The sequence below is a fragment of the Podarcis erhardii genome (assembly GCF_964252035.2).
Source record: "Podarcis erhardii genome assembly, chromosome: 3".
In the NCBI taxonomy this organism is placed as follows: Eukaryota; Metazoa; Chordata; class Lepidosauria; order Squamata; family Lacertidae; genus Podarcis; species Podarcis erhardii.
In genome coordinates, this window is record NC_138507.1 from 66,429,769 (window position 1) to 66,452,759 (window position 22,991).

General features: G+C 39.4%; 1 protein-coding gene across 4 annotated transcripts in view; it reads left to right on the forward strand.

Annotated features, from left to right (window-relative positions):
* The window catches only part of TAB2 (TGF-beta activated kinase 1 (MAP3K7) binding protein 2), a 50,540-nt gene that overhangs the window by 24,202 nt on the left and 3,347 nt on the right, over positions 1–22,991 (forward strand). For all 4 annotated transcript variants that reach the window (XM_081857609.1, XM_081857606.1, XM_081857608.1 and 1 more), the window contains exons 2-5: positions 6,213–6,401; positions 9,848–11,354; positions 21,701–21,861; positions 22,694–22,787. In XM_081857609.1, coding sequence (XP_081713735.1) covers positions 6,300–6,401; positions 9,848–11,354; positions 21,701–21,861; positions 22,694–22,787 — 1,864 coding nt within the window. In that variant the 5' untranslated portion in view covers positions 6,213–6,299. The remainder of the gene's footprint in view (positions 1–6,212; positions 6,402–9,847; positions 11,355–21,700; positions 21,862–22,693; positions 22,788–22,991) is intronic.

Consider the following 22,991-nt stretch of genomic DNA (forward strand, 5'->3'; position numbering starts at 1 on the left):
GAAAAATTGCATAGGTGATGTTGAAAATAAAATTGAACACTGCATCTTTTAAGACGCTTGTACCTTTGTATAGGAGGGGAGTTGGGCAAACTATCACAATCTTAATAATCCTGAATGAATAGTAAAACACTGAAGATTATGATGTGAGTTGTATATCCCCAAGTAGGACATGTGAAAAGAAACAGAAGTAGGCGTTGTGGGAATATCTTACTGGCTTAAACTTGCATACTGAATATTCTGAAATTGTGAAAATGTAGTTTGCAGGAAGCTTGGGTAGGTCACAGTATTGTTTGACTACATTCTGAAAGGACATGTAGAATAAGAACAAAAAACAAACACACAATTCATTCTCATATTTTCCACCAACTTCTGGAGGCTGCTTCAAGCAGCAGTGTTTGCAGTTTGAGGCCTGGAAATGGTTGAGCACTGTAAAAAGTTTTATAATAGATACCAAGTGAACAAATACAAATTGTTCATACAGTTTTATTTCTAATTTGTCATTTAATTAGTTGGCTGTATTTTCAAACTTCTTTCTCCAAAAGTGGCAGGTTAAGAAAGTTTATATAAGGATTCATACCAGCAAATGCAGAAAAAAGACATTAGTTCCTCTCTTCTTAACATGCAGTTTTTTCCTTCTTCCCCATCCCCTTCAATACTGTTTCCTAACTGAAAGATTATTCAGAAAACTAAAAAACAAAACAGGGAATAAGGGGCACACACATTAGCTTACTCATCAGCAAGCCATTGTTAGAAATTAGCCTAGCACGTTTTGCTACTGGCACAGGCCCAATTGTGACTATGTGAAGATTTCTGGGTGCCAAGTTGGCGACCACAATTTAAAAACCTCTGCCTTAGTCCGTAGTTAAACCAGTTCCATTCCCACTGTGTGTGTTTCTCCTCCTGGCATACTGGGACAAGTGAATTGTTGCAAGAGCAAGATACAGTCAAGCAATGTAGTTCATATCGTAGAATTGTAGCCTTGGAAGGTACCCTGAAGATCATGTAGTCCAACCCCTGATGAATAAACATTCCGTGTAGTGACCGTAACCTACATTTAAGGTACCTAATGGCACATACCCATTAGCTCTTTAGAAACCATGTTGTTGTTGTTGTACCCTACCTAAAGGTAGCTTACAGATAAAAATAAGGACTGTTAAAAACACAGAGAGAAACAATTTAAGCCTTCTGGTTCTGAAAGTACTGATGCCAAGCTTACATTACCCTCAGGTGTATCCTTCCTGTTACTGTTCCTTTGCCAATAAGAAATTATATCCCTTGATTGGATGGTGAGTGGAATTAACATTTCCCCCCACTTTAGATAAAAGTCATTAGTGCACACACATGTTGATAGGGACAGGCTAGTTTTGGAGTGAAGAAACTTTTTTTTTTTGGTAGCTGGTACTGCCAGACTGAATGGTCACTTCTGGCTCAGGGCTTAATCTACACACATGGAACATGTTGCTGCATGTCCTTAAGAGGTGGAGGCAGGGCAAGGTATGTGGTCAGATTGTGCAGTTTTGCACAGGTTTGGCATGCTTAATTGAAATAGACCAGTATGACATGCGGAATCTTGAAGTGCGCTTTTCAGCTACCCAAATGCGTCTTCAATCAAGGAATAGAATTGTGTAGCAAATGACAGTTGTAGACTGCCTGAGCTAAGCTGTGTTGCAAGTTCTCCTGAACAGGGCCATTAAATAAGGGAACGAATATAGTCTCCTGCAAACATAGAACATACTTAACACCATGCTTACACTATGCATGACTTCGCGAATGGTTCATTCAGGATGAAGCCAGTCAATTCGTATCTGCTCAATTGCCTAGCATTTAGAAAAAGTGAGTATATTGAGTTCTTTGTGAAAAACATGCAGATATTTATGAGATTTTAGACGGTGAATTTATTTAACAGAATCTGAACAGGTTGGTGCAATTATGGGCACATTAGAATCTGGAATAAAATATGAATAAGAATATGGTAAAAAGATCAGCACACTTATTCATATTACTTATTGGTGGTTTGGGGAAGTTTAAATTATCCAAGAACAAACATTTCTCTTTACTGAATTTCAGAGATTGGTACAACTGAAGAACTATGTGTTCTGTTCTTGTTGTTGTTTACGGTAAATTTACAATTGTCCCTATCTGTGACCTCACAAACAGGGATTCTTGGAAATTAAAACATTTGCTACAACTCGGTTGTGCTATAATTTTTATATTCGTAAGCAATTCTGCAAAAAAGTTTACATTTTAAAAGTTGCTGAACAATTTGTATAACAATTTGTCATGAATGGTATTGTTGCCAAGAGTAGTTCTCCCCACCCATCCCTTTTTATAGTTTTTGTTGTTGCTGCTGTTATTGGCCAGTCTTTTCTGTGGGTGCTAAAGTCTAAAAAAATGAAATGTATAACTGAGCCATGGACTTAGAATATTCCATCTTATGTTTTATTACAAGGTTGTATAAATAGTTGCATTTTATTTGTGTGAAGTCCATACATTTCTATCATATAGACACCTAGAAGTCTGAGGCCGGAAAAATCCAGCAAAGATGCATGTGATGCAGGAAAAAAACCCCTGCATACCTGGCCAGACCTTGTTTTACTGCAGCAGTTCTCAGTAATGAAAAGACAAATTGCTTCTTCAGCTAATCTCTTTTTGGCAGTGCTTCATACTGCAGCAAAAGGAGAAAGCAAAGTTATGTCTGCACACATAGTTGTTGTTTGCCCCTGTGTCTTTTCTTCTTTTAGAGACATGCCACACTAGCTCTGTGGTGTCCAGTACACAATTTGTTACACATTTATTGATATGTCTGCATCGTGTTTATACCTGCAGCAGCTTTCAGTAAATATATTGAAACAGTAAGCAGATTTAGTAAATTAACAATATTGCAACAGCAGCACAAAAACCAAATGACAGCAAAGTGAACATTTATTTATTTGTGCAAATTTGTATATGGTTAATCATAAAGAATATCAAAGTGGTATAAAATATAAAACACCATGAATTAGAAATTAAGTAAGATACCTTCAGAAAAATGATTTATGTGTCTTTGTACCCAAACTCGGTATATGTTAATTTGTTACGAGAACCAATAAAGTTGGTCAAAAGCTGTCTTGACCAAAGCCACCACTTCAATACTCCCAGATGATGTACCTGCTCCTCCCCCTCTAGAACAGGTTGTCATAGGGTCTGCTGTCCCCACTACCTTCATCTTGTTTGGATTAAGCTTCAGTTTGTTGGCCCATGTCCAGCCTTTCACTGATTTCAAATACAAGAGCTTCACGGGTTACTTAAAGTGAGATTTAAAAGCTGCTGGGGGCAGGGGGAATAGGCTGTGATGAGCTCCCCTGCAGGACCTCAGAAGTCAACTCTCATGTGGACAAACAGAAATGTGTAATACTATCTCCAGAGACCTGTCCTCCAGGATAGATTAGAACCTTGAAATGCACTCCAGATACTCATAATGAGAAAATTAATTGCTCAGTGGCACTGAAAGTTGATGCAATTAAGTGCTATCGAAATTTGTGGAAGTACTTATTTCCTATTGGCAAGACAAGTTTCACTCAGTTTTACAGTTCTAGAAATTTACTCAGTGGGTTTCCATTGGCATCCTGTCTCTGATTGGAGAAGGGTCGGGCTACTACAACACAGATGCCTCCCAAGTTCAAGGACTTGGGGATGTAGAAGGTAGCTTCTTTGTTTTCACTGGCTTTTGCATAAGCAGTGTGGCACTACCTGTACTTTCTAGAAAAGCCCATCATGAAGACTGAGAAAACCCTTCTCTTCCTGAATTCTCTGCACCTGCAAAATTAAGGAAGGCGTGGTTTCTTTCTCTTTTCTTTGGCTGCAGGAGTCAGTGTGACTACAAATACTTGCTGGCTATTAATCCCTGCTCAGTCTTCATCTCTATGATTTGTCCAGTCACAGAATGTGACAGCTGCCTTTTCTTGGTTTGACCCATTTAACTAAGTTGTATAGTTCTCAAACATTTCTTATTTCTAAAAGACTTTTTTTGCTTAGATTTCAGTTTATTTTAATATTTTTGTTTCAGTTTGGTTGAGTTTCATTTTTGTCCAGCTACACTTCTTTTGCAATTTAAGAATTAAAGCATAAAAGTTGCAAAGTGTAATTCCATGTTGCATGGCATTTGAGTATCAGATAGTTCCTAACCTTCTTCAAGGAAATAGGGTAATTCTGGATTATATCATGAAATGGCTATACTATTAATGCTTTTGTCTTTTAAGATTGCAAAATGGTCTACATAGTTTTTTCTAATTCTTTTGCAGGGTGTGAGTCGGTTGGTGGGCGTAGAATAGGATAGTTTTGCCTAAGGCATTATTATATATTAAAGGGGGAATTCGTGCTTATATTCTTAGAGGTAAGAAGTCAGAACTGCTGATGAGGAAAACAGTGCTTTCTCAGTCCTCGCCTAGTCACTTAGTTGATATTTATTTTATGTTGTATATTGTAGGTCACAGGTCTAACATGCATTGTCATATCTATAAAAATGTAATTGTGTTTCAGTTGTTGCTAAAGTGGAAGGTGTAAGTTCTGTCTTCCTAAATGTGGAGATCTGGCCTGAATTTGTGCTGCTCAAGGCTATCCATTCCCCAGTAAGCCATTCAATTGGCCTTTGCTAAGATCATTGGAAAAGATATGCGGAGTAAATTTACGGACTATTTGAAAAGTAACTGTGAAGAACAGTTTGTAGGGTTGCAAGAAGTTTTGTGAGGAGTATTATTAGAAGTATTGTAAAAATGGACAAGGGGGAGGATGATTTGTTAAGAGATGTAAAGGCAATATAGTTAAGAAATGCATAAGAAGTGGTTAAAATGGTGGATCATCAGAGGTGCTGATGGAAGTCTAAAAAGATTGTATAAGTGATAAGTTTTGTGGTATATTTTATAATTTATATGTTAAAATTAATTTAAAAAATATTATAAAAAAGGAAAAGATATGCAGAAACTACTTGGGATAATAAAATTGCTCCTAGGTAAAGAAAGAATACTATAAAATTCATTGTAAGTAGAAACCATATGTATAGGATGGGGTAGCTAGCTTGGAACAGTGATATGACAGCTGGAAGCAATTTTGTTGTCAATTAGAGGATAATATATGGTACGGAATGTGTGGTACACAGAGTTTTAGTGCTCTAGTTGTATGTCTGCCCCACACAGAGAAATGTGTAAAATAATATGCAGATATGCTTTCTTAATTTTATCCTGAAACTTCATTGTGGTGAGTTTTTGATTCATAGCAGAGTTGTTCCACAATGTATTAATTGGCAGAAGTGTTGACTTGTTTCAAATTGAACTTAGATGCACATTGGTCTTATTCAATGGACTCTTGGAAGCACTTAAACAATTTCTTCTCAGATACTGCAATGCTGCTGGAATGCTCAGTAGGACATCCAAGGATATGAATCCATGTTGGGCCTATTATATGGCTACTGCAATTGCAATAATCATGACAGCTATCTTTAAAACTATCTCAATCTCGGAAATCATAACTAAATGTATAGGCTATACTGGCTTATAGAAGAACCATGTTGACCCATGGTCAACCCTCCAGGGGCCCTTTATCAAGGTAGATTTAGCTGAAGTGTGAAGGTATGGCCTTTTCCCCCCCAAAAGGACAATTTATTTATTTATTTATTTATTTATTTATTTATTTATTTATGGGGGACACGAAACCTTTTGGTACCATAGTGGGGTATCTATAGGATCAGTCAGCTTTTTAATTTATTTAAAGAATTAATGGCAAATTTGGCAGGCACAGAAAACCTTGCATCATTGCAGTACAGCATGAGGCCCATAACAGTGGGCATTTAAACAAAAAAAAAACACCTTTAAAAAGTCATTAAAAAAATAAATTACAGAGTTTTTAGCTTCTTTTTTGGAGGGGGACAAAAAGCCTCTTTAGGGGATGGATACAGATGACTACCCCTGCTTTATACTGTTGTTGTGAATATGCAATTCTTGGTAGGCTTTAAGCCCGTAAACAGTTCCTATTAAAATTTGACCTAAAGCAGGCACCCTGAAAATGGGCCTATACACTTTGTAGAGTGAAGAGAGATATCTTTAGAGGCTGTGATGAAGGGAGCATTAAGCAATATGTTTTAAAAGAAAATGTCACTAATCTTGTATTTAAAAAAAACGGTATTCGAAAGCATGTGATGAATTTATTGTAGCTGACTTTTAAAATCTTGTCTTCCACAGGATGCTGAGGCAGAAGAGATGATTGTTCATTTGCACTAAGGCTTGGAACTGCCTATTGAACAAAAGTCCTGACCAGGCAACATACGAATGGCCCAAGGAAGCCAACAAATAAATTTTCAGGTTTTACATGACCTGCGCCAAAAATTTCCTGAGGTACCTGAAGTTGTTGTGTCCAGATGCATGTTACAGGTCAGTGCTATGTTGTTTCTGTTTACGTAGGCACTTTAGTGCCAATAATTAAAAGTACTTACAAAGTCTTTCCCCACTAACCTACTTAAGTGTAGATTTCCTCTAGTAGACCCTTCCCCATCCCAGTTTTTTTTTGCTATTTTTTCTTTTCTTTTAATTTGCTTTTAGATATTGCAGTTTTTCGCTTTCCATGTTGCCTAACCTTTTGAATCTTAACTTGTCATATCCTCAGTTTAAGGTTTAAAGCATATTACTTGTATAAGGATTTCATATAAAGCTGTTATCACTTCCATCACTTGATTGTATTGTACTTGCGGTGTCCTAATCTGCCAGGGAAATGGAGATTTTAAGAGGCATTTCAAATTAACTCTCATTCCTTATAGCTGCCACTTGGTTGGATAATATATGGTGGTATTCAACTAAATTTTATTCGAGCTAGACACATCAAAATTAAAGAACAAGACTAAGTTAGGTCTATTAATTTCAATGGATCTGCTCTGAGTAAAACATCATTGTATACCACACATGAGGCTTTTGAAGTGGCTTAGTGAGGCTGCCTTTGGGTAAAGCAGTGGTCACATTCCCACTGCCCACACCACAACAGGAACAATGGGTAGGTGCCTTGAACATTTTTGCACAAAGTTCAAATTTTATTACATGGATTCATTTCTATATCATCTAATCCTAGAGTCTTGAAAAGACTACGGCAGTGGGCAACCCTTATTACTTCCAGAACCAAATTGCCTTGGAGGTAATCTGTCTACAGTGGATGTGGTAAAAAAATGGCAGTGGGTGGGACCATCACACTGTTTCTCTCCCAGCCTGATTTTCTCTGATTCCTCAGTTTGTTTCCCTTTCCCTTTCCACAACTCTAATATGACTGATCTCATGCTGCCATTGAGCAACATGGAGGATAATGTTCGCCAGGATTATGGAAGGAGGAGGGAATGAATAAATACCGTATTTTTCGCCCTATAGGATGCACTTTTCCCCCTCCAAAAATGAAGGGGAAATCTGGGTGCGTCCTATGGGGCGAATGCAGGCTTTAGCTGAAGCTTGGAGAGCGAGAGGGGTCGGTGCGCACCGACCCCTCTCGCTCTCCAGGCTTCAGGAACACATCCGCAGCCTAGGCAGCCCTGTGGGAGGTCCCGCAGGGCTGTCTGGCTGCGGATAGCAGCCTGCTTCCCGGAGCATCGGGCGCCCTGAAAGCAGAGCGCCCGCCGCTTCGGGAACACATCTGCAGCCTAGGCAGCCCTGCGGGAGGTCCCGCAGGGCTTCCTACGCTGCAGATAGCAGCCTGCCGCCCGGCACGAAGAGTGCCCTGAAGTAGAGCGCCCCGCCCGCCAGACAGACATCCGCAACGTGTTGGAGCCCTGCGGGAATTCCCCGCAGGGCTCCCCACACTGCAGATAGCAGCCTGCTGCCTGGCGCGAGAGGCGCCCTGAAGCAGAGCGCCCCGCCCGCCGGACAGACATCGGCCAGCCCCACAAGCTCGGGGGACAGCAAGGAGGCGCAGCACCAACATCCCGCTGTTCCTCGACCTGGTTTGGTTTCCCTGACCTGGTTTGGGGAGGGGGAAATAAAGGAAAAAATTTTTTCCTTTATTTCCCCCCCAAAAAACTAGGTGCGTCCTATGGGACGGAGCGTCCCATGGGACGAAAAATACAGTACTCCTCTCCCTTTGCTACCCCTGTGCTGCTCAGCTGACTGAGGAATTGCTGAGAGTGGAGAAAAGGAGGCTGGACTGCAGCAGGGGGATATAATCTTTATCTGGAGCCACCTTTTCCTCCTCTGCTTGGCTAATCAGTGGGAAGATGTTTTGTGGGCCATGTAAGATTAGGCAGGAGACCACAAATTGCATTATTCAGAACATTAAGTATACAGATGGAGAATGTGCATGTTGCCCAGAGAGTGTACAAAATGCAGGAGGTATGCACATTTCCCAAGGCCTGTTGGGAAGTATGCATATTGATGGAGAAGTATGTACAGTGGCTGGTTATTATGCACATTAACTACATAACTTGCAGTACTTCCAGTACATACACAAATATAGATTGGATGGGTGGGATGGAAGGATAGATATAGAAGGGTGGAATGGGTGGTTAGGATAGGATAGACTGGATGGAAACTAGTTATTAGTGTTGGTTATTAAACTAACTTGTTTTTGGAATAAAATGTATTGGTTTGTAATATATCTTTTGGTCTTGTAGCACTTCAGAGTTGTCCATATGGTACAAGATACAAAGTTTCGCTTGTTCTTTTTGTATACATACAAGGATAATAAACTGAATTGCTTACTTCAATTCTAAAGCTGCAATCCTATGCACTCAGCAGGAGAGAAGTATTAGATCTATAGGGTGCTCAGTGCTTCCTGACTCAGAGTCAGGCAGCATTTTGTCTGCTCTGGGTCCCATGAGTAAACTCAAAAGCTAAGTTTCAGAAACCTCTTGGCTGCTTCTAACCTAACTGGCATTCATTAGCTGGCCAGAGTCAGGTGTGTTCAAAACACTTCCTTCCAGTAACACGCAATTGCTAAACAATTTTTTCTATATTATATTACATAGTGCAAAGGTTTAATGATGCTATCCTGCTTCCTCTGTTAACCTAACATCCTCACAGAAAATGGATATTTTGGTTTCATTGATCACCTTCAAAATCTGCCTAAGTATACAAAACCAAGAAGAAACAGTTACATAATGGAGGAGGTAATTGGGCTCAGTGGATAAGCTCTTTGTAGTTCCTTTGCCACTGAAAAAATGTGGGAAGGGAGATTGACCTCTGAGGATAACACATATTCCAAACACAGATCTCAGCCTACTAGGTTTTTTTGAACATTGAAGTATTCTTTCCTTTCACTACTGAAAGGTGACCCAAGTATACCCTGTTGCATGTATCCTCTGAGTCCATTTTTCTATCCTCCAAGAGTCCAAGGAACTGTCCTTTCATTCTGAAAGGAATTGGAGGAAGAGTTACTGGGTTTTGAAGATACATGCCCTGGAGCACTTTTCTCATTTGATAACCAACAACATATTTGTCTTGCAGATTCATGCCAGGTCCACCCTATCTTCCCTCTTCCTTTCCTCAGCAAAGACAGTTGGCTGCAAAGCCTTATCAAATGATACCTCTCAAATACAATCGATTGTTTGGGATTTCATTGCTGATTAATCATTTCAGTAATATTGATATTGGGCATTAAAACAAAATTTTAAGAAACACCCTACATGATACATTTCATAGTCTTAAGTATTTTTAGGTTCAGAATTCTCTTTTAATGCTAACCAGCAAAGTAGAACCTACTTTTAATTTTGTATTGCATTCTATCTGTTTTTTATTCCTTTTTCACACAGCACAATATTTGTGAAAGCCAGTGTTTAATTAAGTTGTTAAATTAAATGTGATGAAACCATATTATTTTTATTGATACCCATTTTTGTAATTTCTTATAGAATAATAATAACCTGGATGCCTGTTGCGCAGTTCTCTCTAAAGAGAGCACAAAATATCTCTACGGTGAAGGAGACATTGGTTTTTCAGATGATTCTGGGATTCCCGGTCTGCGAAATCACATGACATCCCTTAATTTGGATTTGCAGTCTCAGAATGTGATTCTCCATGGAAGAGAAGGAAGTAGAATGAATGGAAGTAGGACTTTAGCTCATAGCATTAGTGATGGGCACCTTCAAACCAGCCAGTCCAACAGTGAACTGTTTCATCAGGAACCACAGACAGCTCCAGTCCAGGTTCCACAGGGATTCTTTGGCATATCTAATACTGTTAGTACTTCTAATCCAGGGCAGCATTTTGGATTTCACTTGGGCAGCAAAGGAACACCTGGCTTGGCTCAGCAAACACCTAGATTCAACCCCATTATGGTAACTTTAGCACCAAATATTCAGCCCGGACGGAATACCCCTACATCTTTGCACATACATGGTGTACCTCCAATAAATAGTCCACAAGGCAATTCTATCTATATTAGGCCTTATATCACAAATCCAAGTGGTACAGCTCGCCAAACTCAGCAAAATCCAGGCTGGACGTCTCAGTATAATCCTATGCATTCTCAACAAAACTACCAGCCTTCACATACAAATCCCTGGACAACCCTTCCCACAACCAGTTCCTCGTCGCATACCTCATCGCAACAATCAACACAGCCAAACCAGCAAGGCCATCAGACCTCCCATGTCTATATGCCCATTAGTTCTCCTACTACTCCACAAGCACCTACAATTCATTCATCTGGTAGCTCGCAATCTTCTTCCACCCAGAGCCAATACAATATTCAAAATATCTCTACAGGACCTCGTAAAAACCAAATTGAAATCAAACTTGAACCACCACAAAGAAACAGTTCGTCGAAACTGCGTTCAACTGGCCCCCGCTCATCCTCTAACTCCTCTTCCCTCAACAGTCAGACTCTAAGTAGAAGTCAGCCCACTGTTTACATAGCTGCCAGTCCACCAAATACTGATGAAATGACCACACGAAGTCAGCCTAAGGTCTACATTTCAGCCAATCCTTCTACAGGAGATGAACAACTTGTTCGGAATCAACCCACACTCTTCATATCAACAAATCCAGGAGTTACTGCCACGTCTAGGAATATGTCTGGTCAAGTAAGCATGGGACCTGCGTTTATTCACCACCACCCTCCCAAGAGCAGAACAGTGGGCAACAATGCCGCTGCCACCTCTCCCCGAGTGGTTGTTACACAGCCTAACACAAAATACACTTTTAAAATTACTGTTTCTCCAAATAAACCCCCTGCGGTTTCACCTGGTGTGGTGTCCCCAACCTTTGAACCTACAAATCTTCTAAACCTTCCAGATCACTTTGCAGAGACGGAAGGTATCCAACACCTTACTGACCCTGTTCAGTACCCACATGTCGATAGGATTAGTGAGGCGCGAAAACTGAGTATGGGATCTGATGATGCTGCCTATACACAAGGTAATATTTTTATGTAAGTTGTAGAGATCTCTGCCTTGTTTTGGTCCATGAATTAACGAACACAATACTGAAATAGTGGTGGCTTCTACACCTTTATTTATTTTAAGTATGTCAGAATGGGCAGTAAACAAATAATGGACAGGTACATCTTAGTAATACTCTGTTGCCATTTGATGAAGAAGACTTGCTTTGGAAATTTATCCTTTTAAGTCACAGTGCCTTATGCATGTCTTAGAGTAAATGATTTTTTAAAAAATGTGTGTTCCTTTTGTAAACACATAATAGGGTATTTATGCCAAAGAGGTTAGCACAATTTTTAAAAAGTCACTTGATTCACGTGGATTGATGAGGATTTAATTTGCTAGGACAATAGGTTAAATATAAAAGACTTGAAACATGTGGAATTAACAAATGATTATTTCCTTTTTAGCACTCTGGAAATGGTTTTGTAGGAGAGGAGAATGGTAGCAAGTGTAAATCTAGTGCAAAGGTCTCTTAAAGAATCCAGGGACTGAGAGGATTGCAGAACTGATGCAGTAGGAAAGCACATTGTTCAACTCTTATGGACAGGGGGAAACATACTACTTTGATTTCAAGCACTCTACATTTTTTCCATCACATTTCTTACCAATCAAGGTAGTCATTCTGTAACCGGATTGTGTAGTTGACATATCTGCCCCATTGTGCACCAAAATGTTGAAGGGTTTTAAAATAGTGCTTCCTTTTAGTTTCTCAGCTGCCCCTACATCCTGTTGCTCTAGACATCTCTTTTCAGCAGCCTTCTCCTGCGTATCCTAAGGGTGCCAAGGAGTTCAGCCTAAGACTTAAAAACTGAAATAACCACAAGGAATTAGCTGTGAGATACTTATGGAACTTCCATGCTATCGGTTTATCATCCTAAATGTTTAAACTTTCACTTTCCTTCTATGCCTCCAGCAAAATTTATTAGTGTGAAGGTAGATTTGTGTTATTAAAGTAATTCTGTTAAGTTAACCTCTTTTCTAATAGGTATCTAAATTCCTGGTTGGGTTTTGGAAGTTGTTTTTCAGTCAGTGTATGCATTTATGTTTAATATAAAAAGAGTAGTCATTTGCAGTTTCTAATGTATTCACTACCATGGTTTTCAGAACAATTCAAAATTTAGTCAGTCAGATTATGCATTCAGTATTCCCATCCTTGAAAATTCACAACCTTCAATTTTAAGCATGGTTGTCCAGTGTTAGTCATACTCAGAGTACAGCCATTACAATGGTCTGCTTGTCCATTTATTTTAACGGGTCTCCTCTGAGTATAACTTAGTTGGATATCCCATGAGAGCTGAATTGATGCATAACAATAAAACATAAGACGGTCGAGTACTATCAAAAGTCTATTAGAGCTGCCAGAAGATAGTTTGACAACTATATATATTAAGGAAATTCCCATCTCTAGTAGTATATTTATACTGAACAATAAACTGAAAATTGTAAGAGTTAATGTGCCTATTTAAAATACAGAATAGCCATAAGAAATTCAAAACTGAACTGTATTAAGTATAAATCCTGAAATGTCATTTGGTTTTACATTATGCCAATGAATTGCTGCTCTTGGGATAATATATGCATCCTAGCCATTTTATGGCCATCCAAAGGCTAGGATAGGGAAGCAGAGTTGAGGAAATTGCTGGCTGTGGAGCTCAGCTAAGAAAGTTAAAATTGCTTTCTCTGGCATTTTCTCTGGTAATTTAGGTGCATGTTTACCTTGCCCTATTATCTCAAATAAGATATTGGTATATCCTCATGCGTGTTTGATTATATTTATGTATACCTTCTGCCCTTGGATATCAAGATATGACAAGCCATTTCTTTATTGCACACCCTTGTAATTGAGTGATTGAGGTAACTATTGTCATTTCACATTAGGATAGTAAAGGTAAAGGGACCCCTGGCCATTAGGTCCAGTTGTGACCGACTCTGGGGTTGCGGTGCTCATCTCGCTTTATTGGCCGAGGGAGCCGGCGTACAGCTTCCAGGTCGTGGCCAGCATGACTAAGCTGCTTCTGGCGAACCAGAGCAGCGCACGGAAACGCCGTTTACCTTCCCACCAGAGCGGTACCTATTTATCTACTTGCACTTTGACGTGCTTTCAAACTGCTAGGTTGGCAGGAGCAGGGACTGAAGAATGGGAGCTCACCCCATCGCAGGGATTCGAACTGCCGGCCTTCTGATCGGCAAGTCCTAGGCTCTGTGGTTTAACCCACAGCGCCACCCGAGTCCCTTACATTAGGATATGGCATTGGAAATAATTATTTGCCCAAGACTACCACTCAGTATCACAAATAAACTAAGCTTTAATCTGAGGTTCATTCTAAACCTTTGTACCATACCATCCCTTGTGCTAGCAAGATGTTAGGTGTACTTTTCAAGCAGCCGTGTAGAAGCCTGCTTAGTATACTGTTTCTTAAAAGACACTCTTTTACTTAGAATATTAACCAGTTGTTGCTGTGTTTTTTGTTTTGTTTCTTTTACAGTCACCTAATTTAAACTCACAATGGGGGTTCTCAGCACCGTGTAAAGATTTCACTTGATAATGTTGTTATTGGAGAGCCCTGATAATGAAAATGTCAGAGATGAGAATTGCCTAACAAAGCTGATAGCAGACAGCAGCTCATGTATGGAAGATGTGTAGAACTGTGTTGTTTGAACCTTACGCAGATGTACTGAATGCCTTCATATAGTCTCTTCAGTGCAACCATCAGGACTCAAAATGATTTAATAGGGATTTAATCTGTAGCACAGATTGCAACTTCTGCACTGTGTGGCATGTGCTGAATACAGGCAGGTGTGACAGCTGGCAAATATCCTCACATTTCTTGAGGCTTAGAAGACATCTTCAAATTTACCGATGACAGTTGATATACTCTGTCAGCTTCAGATTACTTGTTAATAAGAAACAGATGCTCCAAGTACTAGAAAAGTACAATGTGAGGGATATGAGTTTCCATCAAAAACAACAACAAAGGGTTATATTTGAAACTGGATTTTCTGTAAAATTCTTTTCAAGTCTGTTGCTGGATAAAGAACAGTGAATAGATTGTTATCTTTTGAGTACATTAAGGAAGCTAGGATAGATGAACAGCACATGGCTATTCTCTCCCATTGATAGCAAAGCCTTAAGTAATTTGGCTGTTGAATGTGAACCCTCCATTTTGTTCAGCGCCATATTGATTGGAGGTTGTCTTGCAAATTAGGTTAACCATAAATACGTTGATGCGTCAGCAATTCGATAATACCTTTTTTTCCTTGAATTGCTTTATTCATTTATTAGCTTATTAAAATAAATGTAATTAAATCAGCAGATGAGTTCTGATCTGATCAAAGTTGCACAAGTTTTGGCAGGCCAACTTGTAGCTGCCAAACTCATCATCATTTATGTGTCAAATGGGTGGAGTCTTCTCTGATATTGTGCAGTGCTTCAGAAGCAATTTCTCATTAGTGCCTTTGAAACCCAGGGCAATAATTCTGGATTCAACTTACTGGGCTCACCACAGTACATATACTGGGCTTACACATATACATATACATATACATATACATATACATATACATATACATATACATATACATATACATATACACATGCTACTGGTAACCTGATAAGTGCATTTATGGACCTCATACTTTGATGTGGATGTTAATCAAAATATGTTTCAGAAGAGAGTGTAGTTGAGTTGCCATTTTCTTTCTGAATGCTGTTTTTTAAATATATTTTAATTACAAGTTTTCATATATTTACATATCTACACATATAGTAACACTAAGAATGATTATCACAATAATAGAAATTTAAAAGTAACAAAAAGGCGACTTACAAATGAGTGATCGCACAAAACTGAGGGCTGAAGAATGACCAAAGCGTTGTGTTTGAATAAACTGAAATGTTGATCAATTAGCATATTTTTTAAAAGATTATATTTCTCTTTGACACCAAGGGAAGGGTAAGATACAAAATAATAGCCATGACAAAAAAGAATAATTGAATTCACCAAATCCATTCAAAAGCAGGAAGTGGGAATCTATGTTCTTTCTGAATGCTGTTGCTAATAGTTCATTTTCAGAGTTGTCTTTCCTGCTTACCTTAATTAGGAGGCAAATGTCAGGGTGCAAAATGCTACTTAGACTCACGCTGTTGGCTGTGTGGAATTTTTTGACACCCTCCCCCCCCTCCCGAACACTATATGTGCTCCCCCCCGTTCCAGTCTAAATGGAGATTGTCACTTTATGAAAAATTGAAGGGCCTGGGGCTTTCCTCACAAGAACTTATAGCCTCAGGTTTTGAAAAGGCTAAAAGGATGGTGAGCCAGCGAATAGGAGATGTAGAGCTTCAGGATCATATGAGCAAGATAGATAAATATCCAGCTATCCAAGATTATGGAAAAGGGTTTAATCTAACACCATATTTGCTGGATCTACAAATCGCAAAATACAGGCGGGCGTTTACCCTTACCAGATTTGATGTACTGCCATCTGCCTTACTAAAGGGCAGATACGAGGGCAAACCCTATGTTGAACGAGTTTGCCCATGTGGTCTGAAAGAGGTGGAAACGGCTTCACATGTGTTGCTACACTGCGACCTTTACGGGGATATTAGGTCACTGTTTATCTCCCCCATCGTTCAGAAATTTCCAGGTCGATCTGAACTTCAGCGGCTGAAAATTCTACTAGGAGATAAAAACCCAGAAGTAACACTGAAAGTGGCCAAATTTTCTGCGGCTGCGATCAAGCGGAGGGCATTAGCTGTAAAAAAGTAAAAGACTTGACCCCTGGACAAGCCCCCTTATCTTTTAAGCCTATACATATATTGCAGTGCATAAATGTGTATATATGTGTGTGTGTGTGTGTGTGTGTGTGCATATGTGTTGCTTTTTATGTATAATTTTACAATTTTTTAAATTGACACCATTATTCCCTTTGTAAACTATGGTTGTTTTATGTTTCTCTGGTCTATGACCGTAATAAACTCAATTCAATTCAATTCAATTCAATATATGTGCTTTTGAAAATTTCGCTCTTCCTTTAGGAAAGATTATTGTGCACATGACTGCTGCTTCTGGCAAGGAATCTAGCCCCTTGAGAATAACTGCTTATATTAGAAGGGTAGGGGAAGCACAAGTTGCTACCCCTTGTAGTTGTGGAAGAAGCTTTGGGAAGTCATGGTCATTTTGTGATGAAATTCTAAAAATAGATCTGGAACTTGGTCCCATATTTCAGAATTTCAGTGGGCATGTCTGGGTAGGTTTATCTAAATAAAAACGGTTCTTAGCAGTTGCTGAAAACAATACAACAAATAGGCAGAGAGTTCCATAGAGAAAATACTGCCACACTGCAGGATAGATTCCTGGAAAGTACAAAATAAATGTCATGTGGCACCTTGTAAAGGGCCAGTTCTACAAGTTGAAAACATCATATGGATATAATTATTAATATAATTAGTCTCATTACATAATTCTCACTTGGATATAATAAATAATTCTAAACAGTGATTTTCAGGCTTTCTGTTTTCAATGAGAAGTTTCCACTTGACTTGACTGCCAGAAATATCAAGCATCACACAAAGGATTCCGCAGCATACACATGGAATGCACTGATTGTTCTGATGTGCTGAATTTCACTGTTGCCTCGTATGAACTGAGTGTAACATACTAAAACTGTGCACATTGCAGAGCAAGATTGGTGGTGCTGGGCAAGTTTTCTTTTCAAGGCAGCTTGGCTGTTATTGCTGAATTTTTCTTATTTAGGTATCCTTAATAATTTCTGAAGAAATCTCAGTTGAGCTACTCTGCTCCAAAGGACATGATGCACTTCTTGGGTTTAACTTCTGCAGGGTTTTTTTGTGGGAGATGAGAAATGGATAGGGTGTTTCTGGAGGGGTCACTATTGCGACAGTTGAGCTATGAAAATGTGCACTTGCTCAATAATGTTCACAATGCCAAAGTATATGAAACAATCTGTTATAGTGAGCCAGTTGTTCTAGATAGTACAGGTGCCCCCCACCCCACTTCTGCAGGGATTACATTCCAGGCATCTACGAACATAAGTGAAATCGTGTAACATTGGGAGCATAATAGAATATCTGGTGAGGGAGGGAGGGAGACTCATGTGCACCAGGGCTGCTTTCTGCCACACCTTCTCTCCACTGCCTCTCGAGCAACGGCCCCAAACAACTTCCGGGCAGCAGTAGTTCACTTTCTTTGATTTCCTCCTTCCCTCCCCTTCACATTTTCACCCATCTGCTCTTGTTGCCCTCAGCCTACCTGATTGACTCAACTATTTGCACTCTCCCTCTGCCCCCCCTTCTCTTTTGCGCTCTGGCCCCACCTTACTTGGAGATGGATTTGCACCTCTCCCACTTGCCCTGGGCGGCACAGCTAGTAAGGCACTGGGTCGCTCATCCTCTAGTGTGCCCTTGAGAGTTGCTTTAGGACCCAGCAGCACAGCAGGCAGGTCAGGTCCCTTCTGCCTGCCTATCTCTTGTCTGAGGCTGAGCAACCCAGCAGTGGTGGTAGCCTGGGCAGGGATGCATGGCTTGCACAGTGCATGGGTGAGTGCACACAGGGGATGGTGACGCTGACTGACTGCCTGCTTGCAGCTGGGACCAGACTGGCATGTGGTGGGAAAGACATGCAGCCCACAGTGCTGTCAGTGGGGATCTGATCCGCAGGTAGAAGCAGCCAATTGATTGATTTCCTGGTGCTGTATGTATATGTGGTTGTGCATAAGTTTGGACTTGGGGTGGGGGGGGGGCGATGCCTGTGTTGAAAGAAAATGTCTGCTTGACACTCCATTTGTGGGTAGTTTGGAAAGCCATTTTGGTGATTTTTCAGAGGCAATTTTTTCTTCAAAAGATTCATTAGCTGACAACGGGGTGGTGGCCACCCATGCACAGCAGTGGCTTTTCATTCTTTTAAAATACTTCTATTAGGATGGTGTTTCTCTCAGTGGCCACCATTTCTCTAGAATGCCCCAAGCATTGTTCAGGTTTTCCATAATGCTCCCAGCACAGAACAGTACTGCATCCGAGGTGTCCTAGTGAAGGAAACAGGCACCTGCTGAAAGGAGGTCTGTCAAATTTTAATTTAAAAAAGAGAGTAAGAGGGCCTTGTCCTGCCTTGAAGCCAGCAATAAGCCTTCCATTAATTTTTTTTTAAAGAAATGCATCTTCCCCTTACATAAAAAATGCTCCCAGATTTTTTTTAATCCTATCTTTTCTCTCCCATCCCAATTTAATTCCAGATATTGATTCTGGCATTGATGTCAACCCAATTCCCAGTGGTTGAGACCTAACCCCAAATTCTATAGCATCCTATCAAAAATCATGAGAAAGCTTTGAAATCTATCAAACCAGACATATTTGAGTCTTAAGAACTTTCCCATCTTATTTTCAAGCTCTGTATGCTTCTATGTATCTGTAAGAGCAAGAATGTTTATTTATTCAAATAAAAGTTGAGAAGGACAGACATTTTAATGAGCTTTTTAACTGCATTGAAGTGCCTGTGGCAGTATTTCTGGTACAGAAAGGCTTGAGCAATGTGTTTCCTGTTTAACTGAGGTATTTAGATTAGCTTTAAAATAAGTTGTGGACATAGGACCAATAAAATACCTTCCTTAAGCATGTTGTTATTTATGCCACTTAAAGAAAATGTATGTCTCAAATAGACTTGATTGCTAATGGGGTCTTAAATTATGCAGAAAGCTGTATAAAACATTTTCAAAGCTTTATTTAGTAATCCGGTATGTGTGTTTAGTACAGGTTTGACTTTTGTTATATCTCTTGGAACTTCTTCCCCTACTACACTGCATCTTGATTTGTATGGCCATGATTCTGAACCATGGCATACAAAGCAATCAGAATGTGCTGTATCTACCATAAATGTCTTTATAAGTTACAGATAGGTAGCCGTGTTGGTCTGCCATGGTCAAAACAAAATAAAAAAATTCCTTCCAGTAGCACCTTAAAGACCAACTGAGTTAGTTCTAGGTATGAGCTTTCGTGTGCATGCACACTTCTTCAGATACACAGATTCTGTGTATCTGAAGAAGTGTGCATGCACACGAAAGCTCATACCTAGAACTAACTCAGTTGGTCTTTAAGGTGCTACTGGAAGGAATTTTTTTATTTTGTCTTTATAAGATTCTGGCCAGATTCCAGCTAGTTGCAATTTGGGCTTCAGTTTTTCTTCATTGAGCCATAATTGCTGAATAACCAAGTTTTATATCTATAATTATGATGTTATCTATTCTAAACTTGGTTTGTGTATACAGTTATTTTTACAATATATTCTGAAATGACATTTGAAGTCAAAAGCAACAACCACTCAGTTGAATAAAAAATTATCAGGTTTCATTTAAAAAAATGAAACCCCAACTATCCCGTTGAGCTAATGAGTTGACATACCAATTTGTTTTGGATTATTTCAAACTTTAATATAATTGAATTTTAAATTGTCTAGATCTGTGATTGAAAGCTTTTGATAGGTCTAATTCTGAAGCCTTAACTAGGATATGATTCTCAAAGCTGTATGTTGTTCACCCCAGGCTTGGACTGATGCTTTAAACCAGAAGCAGTTTAAAACTGAATGCCAGTATTTCTTTGAAACTAATTTAACATGGTTTTGAATAAATTGTTTTCCTTTAAATCTCTGTTCCACCAAATGAATGAATTTGCTGAACATCTTACCATATATAATGTAAGAACAGCACAAGAAAATAGTGTCTACATGTAATAAGTTTAAGAACAACCTGTCACCTGCAATGCCACCTTTGGCTGTAACTAAATCTGTGACAGCTTACAGGAAGAGTGTAAGATTACAGTGGTACCTCGCAAGACGAATGCCTCGAAAGACGAAAAACTCGCAAAACGAAAGAGTTTTTCGTTTTTTGAGTTGCTTCGCAAGACGGATTTCCCTATGGGCTGGCTTCGCAAGACGAAAACGTTTGTTTGTTTCCTTTGTCTTGCAAGTTTGTTTCCTTTTTCTTAAAACCGTGCATTCACTTCGAGGAGCAACTCATAGCACGCGGTGTGGTAGCCTTTTTTGAGGTTTTTGAAGACTTTGGTATTTTTGAAGCTTTTCCAAAGTCCGTGCTTCGCAAGACGAAAAAACTCGCAGAACGAATTAATTTCGTCTTGCGAGGCACCACTGTATTGAAAATCAGTTTTATTTTTGTATGCAGAATTCATAGGCCATTTTGACTGAGAGCTTTGCACAAGACATAGCAGCAAAAACAGTTCTGCACTGTGGATAAGATTGGGATTGGGCAGGTGGGGGGGGAGAGATTGTAGGCTTAGAAACATAGTGGGAACACCATTAGATGGTATAGTTAAGGGACATTGGGTCCATGAAGAGTGAATAGACTCAGAAACTGAATAAGGAAGCAAGGGTGGAAGATGCAGAAAACTGAAAGGAATGTCAGGAGTTTAAGAAAATAAGAGGGGTGTAGAGAAAGAGGACTTACACAGGCTGATTACAGTGTTTGAAACTCCCATTCTAGGCGCATTTTGCGACAGGGAATTTCATTAGTGCAAGCAGTTTCTGAGCTCGGCGCAGTACTGCGCCTAATATTTCCAATTAAAACTCCGAGTGGAAGGAAAGGAGCAGCTTCTTTTGCCTCCCCACTTGCAGCTACTCTCTGAAAACTTGAGAAGAGACCCTCTTAAGAATATTAGGGGGGTGAGCAGAGGAAGGACTAGACCATGTGTAAAATGAACATAATATTTTAGCTGCAGTAGCTGCAATGAATGCATTTTCAGCTTTGTATTCTTGTTATAAAAAAGCAAGGTTAGACATTCCATTGTGCGCCCATAACCTAGGTTTGAGGTGCCATTTAGCTTCTAGCTTTCATCTTTCAGTTTCTAACACTGGCTGATTATCAGAAGATAAGGCAATTGTAGCCTGTGTGTTTCCTTAAAGATGTTGTGGGTTACAGTTCCCATCAGGCTTAGTCAGTATGGCCAATGGTCAGGGATGATGGGGAGTCCTTGACCTAGGGAGTGGGGAGGTATGGTAATTTTGAGCCAGGAAGTGAACTAAGGAGGCCACATGGGAGGCATCTAAACATCACACGTCAATTTTTAGACCTTTAGCTGCACATCTGTAATTATCATACAGGTATGACTATTATAGGCAATCATCTGAATTATCATTCATATTTCAAAGCAACTGTATGGTACACACAATCTGTATATAATTCAGTTTTGGTAAAGTGGGAATTCTCATGAAATTGTTTGACCTAGGGGTGCCCTGCATTATATCAAATGATGCTGTGAAGAGAACAATACACTGATTAAAGAGATACCTTTATGTCCTTCAGCTTTGCTAGTACATCAGAAGGCTAGAATGGAACGGCTTCAACGAGAACTTGAGATTCAGAAGAAAAAGCTAGATAAACTAAAAACAGAAGTCAATGAAATGGAGAATAATCTAACACGAAGGCGCCTGAAAAGATCAAATTCTGCTTCCCAAATTCCTTCAGTAAGTCATAATTTCTGGAGGTTTTAAACATGTATAAGTCTGAAATAGAATTTCAGTTTAAAAATGGTAATGATATGTAAAATATACTTTGCTTACCTGTCACCTGGTTCATACATCATGGTAAGGCAAACTATGGCTCACTGGAAATGTGCAGGCTCATGGAAGTGAGCTTACAGCCACTTTGCTCCTCCCTGTACTGAGCTAAAATAAAGTTCGTTTTTGTGTTTCCAAACCTGAGCTTGTGGTTACATTATCTCCTCTCTAAACCACAAGCTGTAACCAGGACTTAACCATGAGCCCAGGTTTGTATAAAACTTTGGCTTAGCTCAGTGTGGCACAGAAGTAAAAACAAAAAGCCAGGGAGGAACAATGTGAACCCATTTAGCTTACCATGATGCATGAACCAGGAGACCGAGAAGACAACTTTAAAAACACAGTCCCATTTTTAGTCATCTGTTCTGAATGGTCTAAAGGAGAGGTACTGACTCTGGCAAGCCAGTTATTTGCTTGACTGTGCTTATGTGATACACTTAGAATTATTTTGTGATGTGAAAGAAAAAATACTTAGGACTGTCAACAAGGAAAAGTTATCACTGATTTCTGTGTATCAGCTGGTGCTTTTGTAATTTCAGTAATAACCTGAATTCAAAATTCAGTGACTAGACACCTCATGGGAATAAATACCGTCCTCTCAAGATCTGATGGGATTGTTCTTTAACAGTTTTGGGTTGAAGATGGCATGATTACGCTTAAATCACAGTCATCACTAAGTTTTGTTGTCCCACGTATAAAGTTAGTAATCTAATAGATAGCATTGTTCTGTGTTTTTCAGCTTGAAGAAATGCAACAGTTAAGAAGTTGTAACAGACAACTTCAGATAGACATAGATTGCCTAACCAAAGAGATTGATCTTTTTCAAGCAAGAGGTACTGTACTATCAGTATAAATAATAATTTTGCCCATTTAGCTAAACATTGAAGGTTTGAGGTTTATAGAACATGTAAATAATTGATTAATGCATTGTGTAATTCAGTTGTTGCTAACATTTTATTGAGCATTTTCATAACAAACAAAATGCCCAACCTTGTCACTGTTTATCTGGGATTCTTTGTTTGTAAAAGATCAAGTCT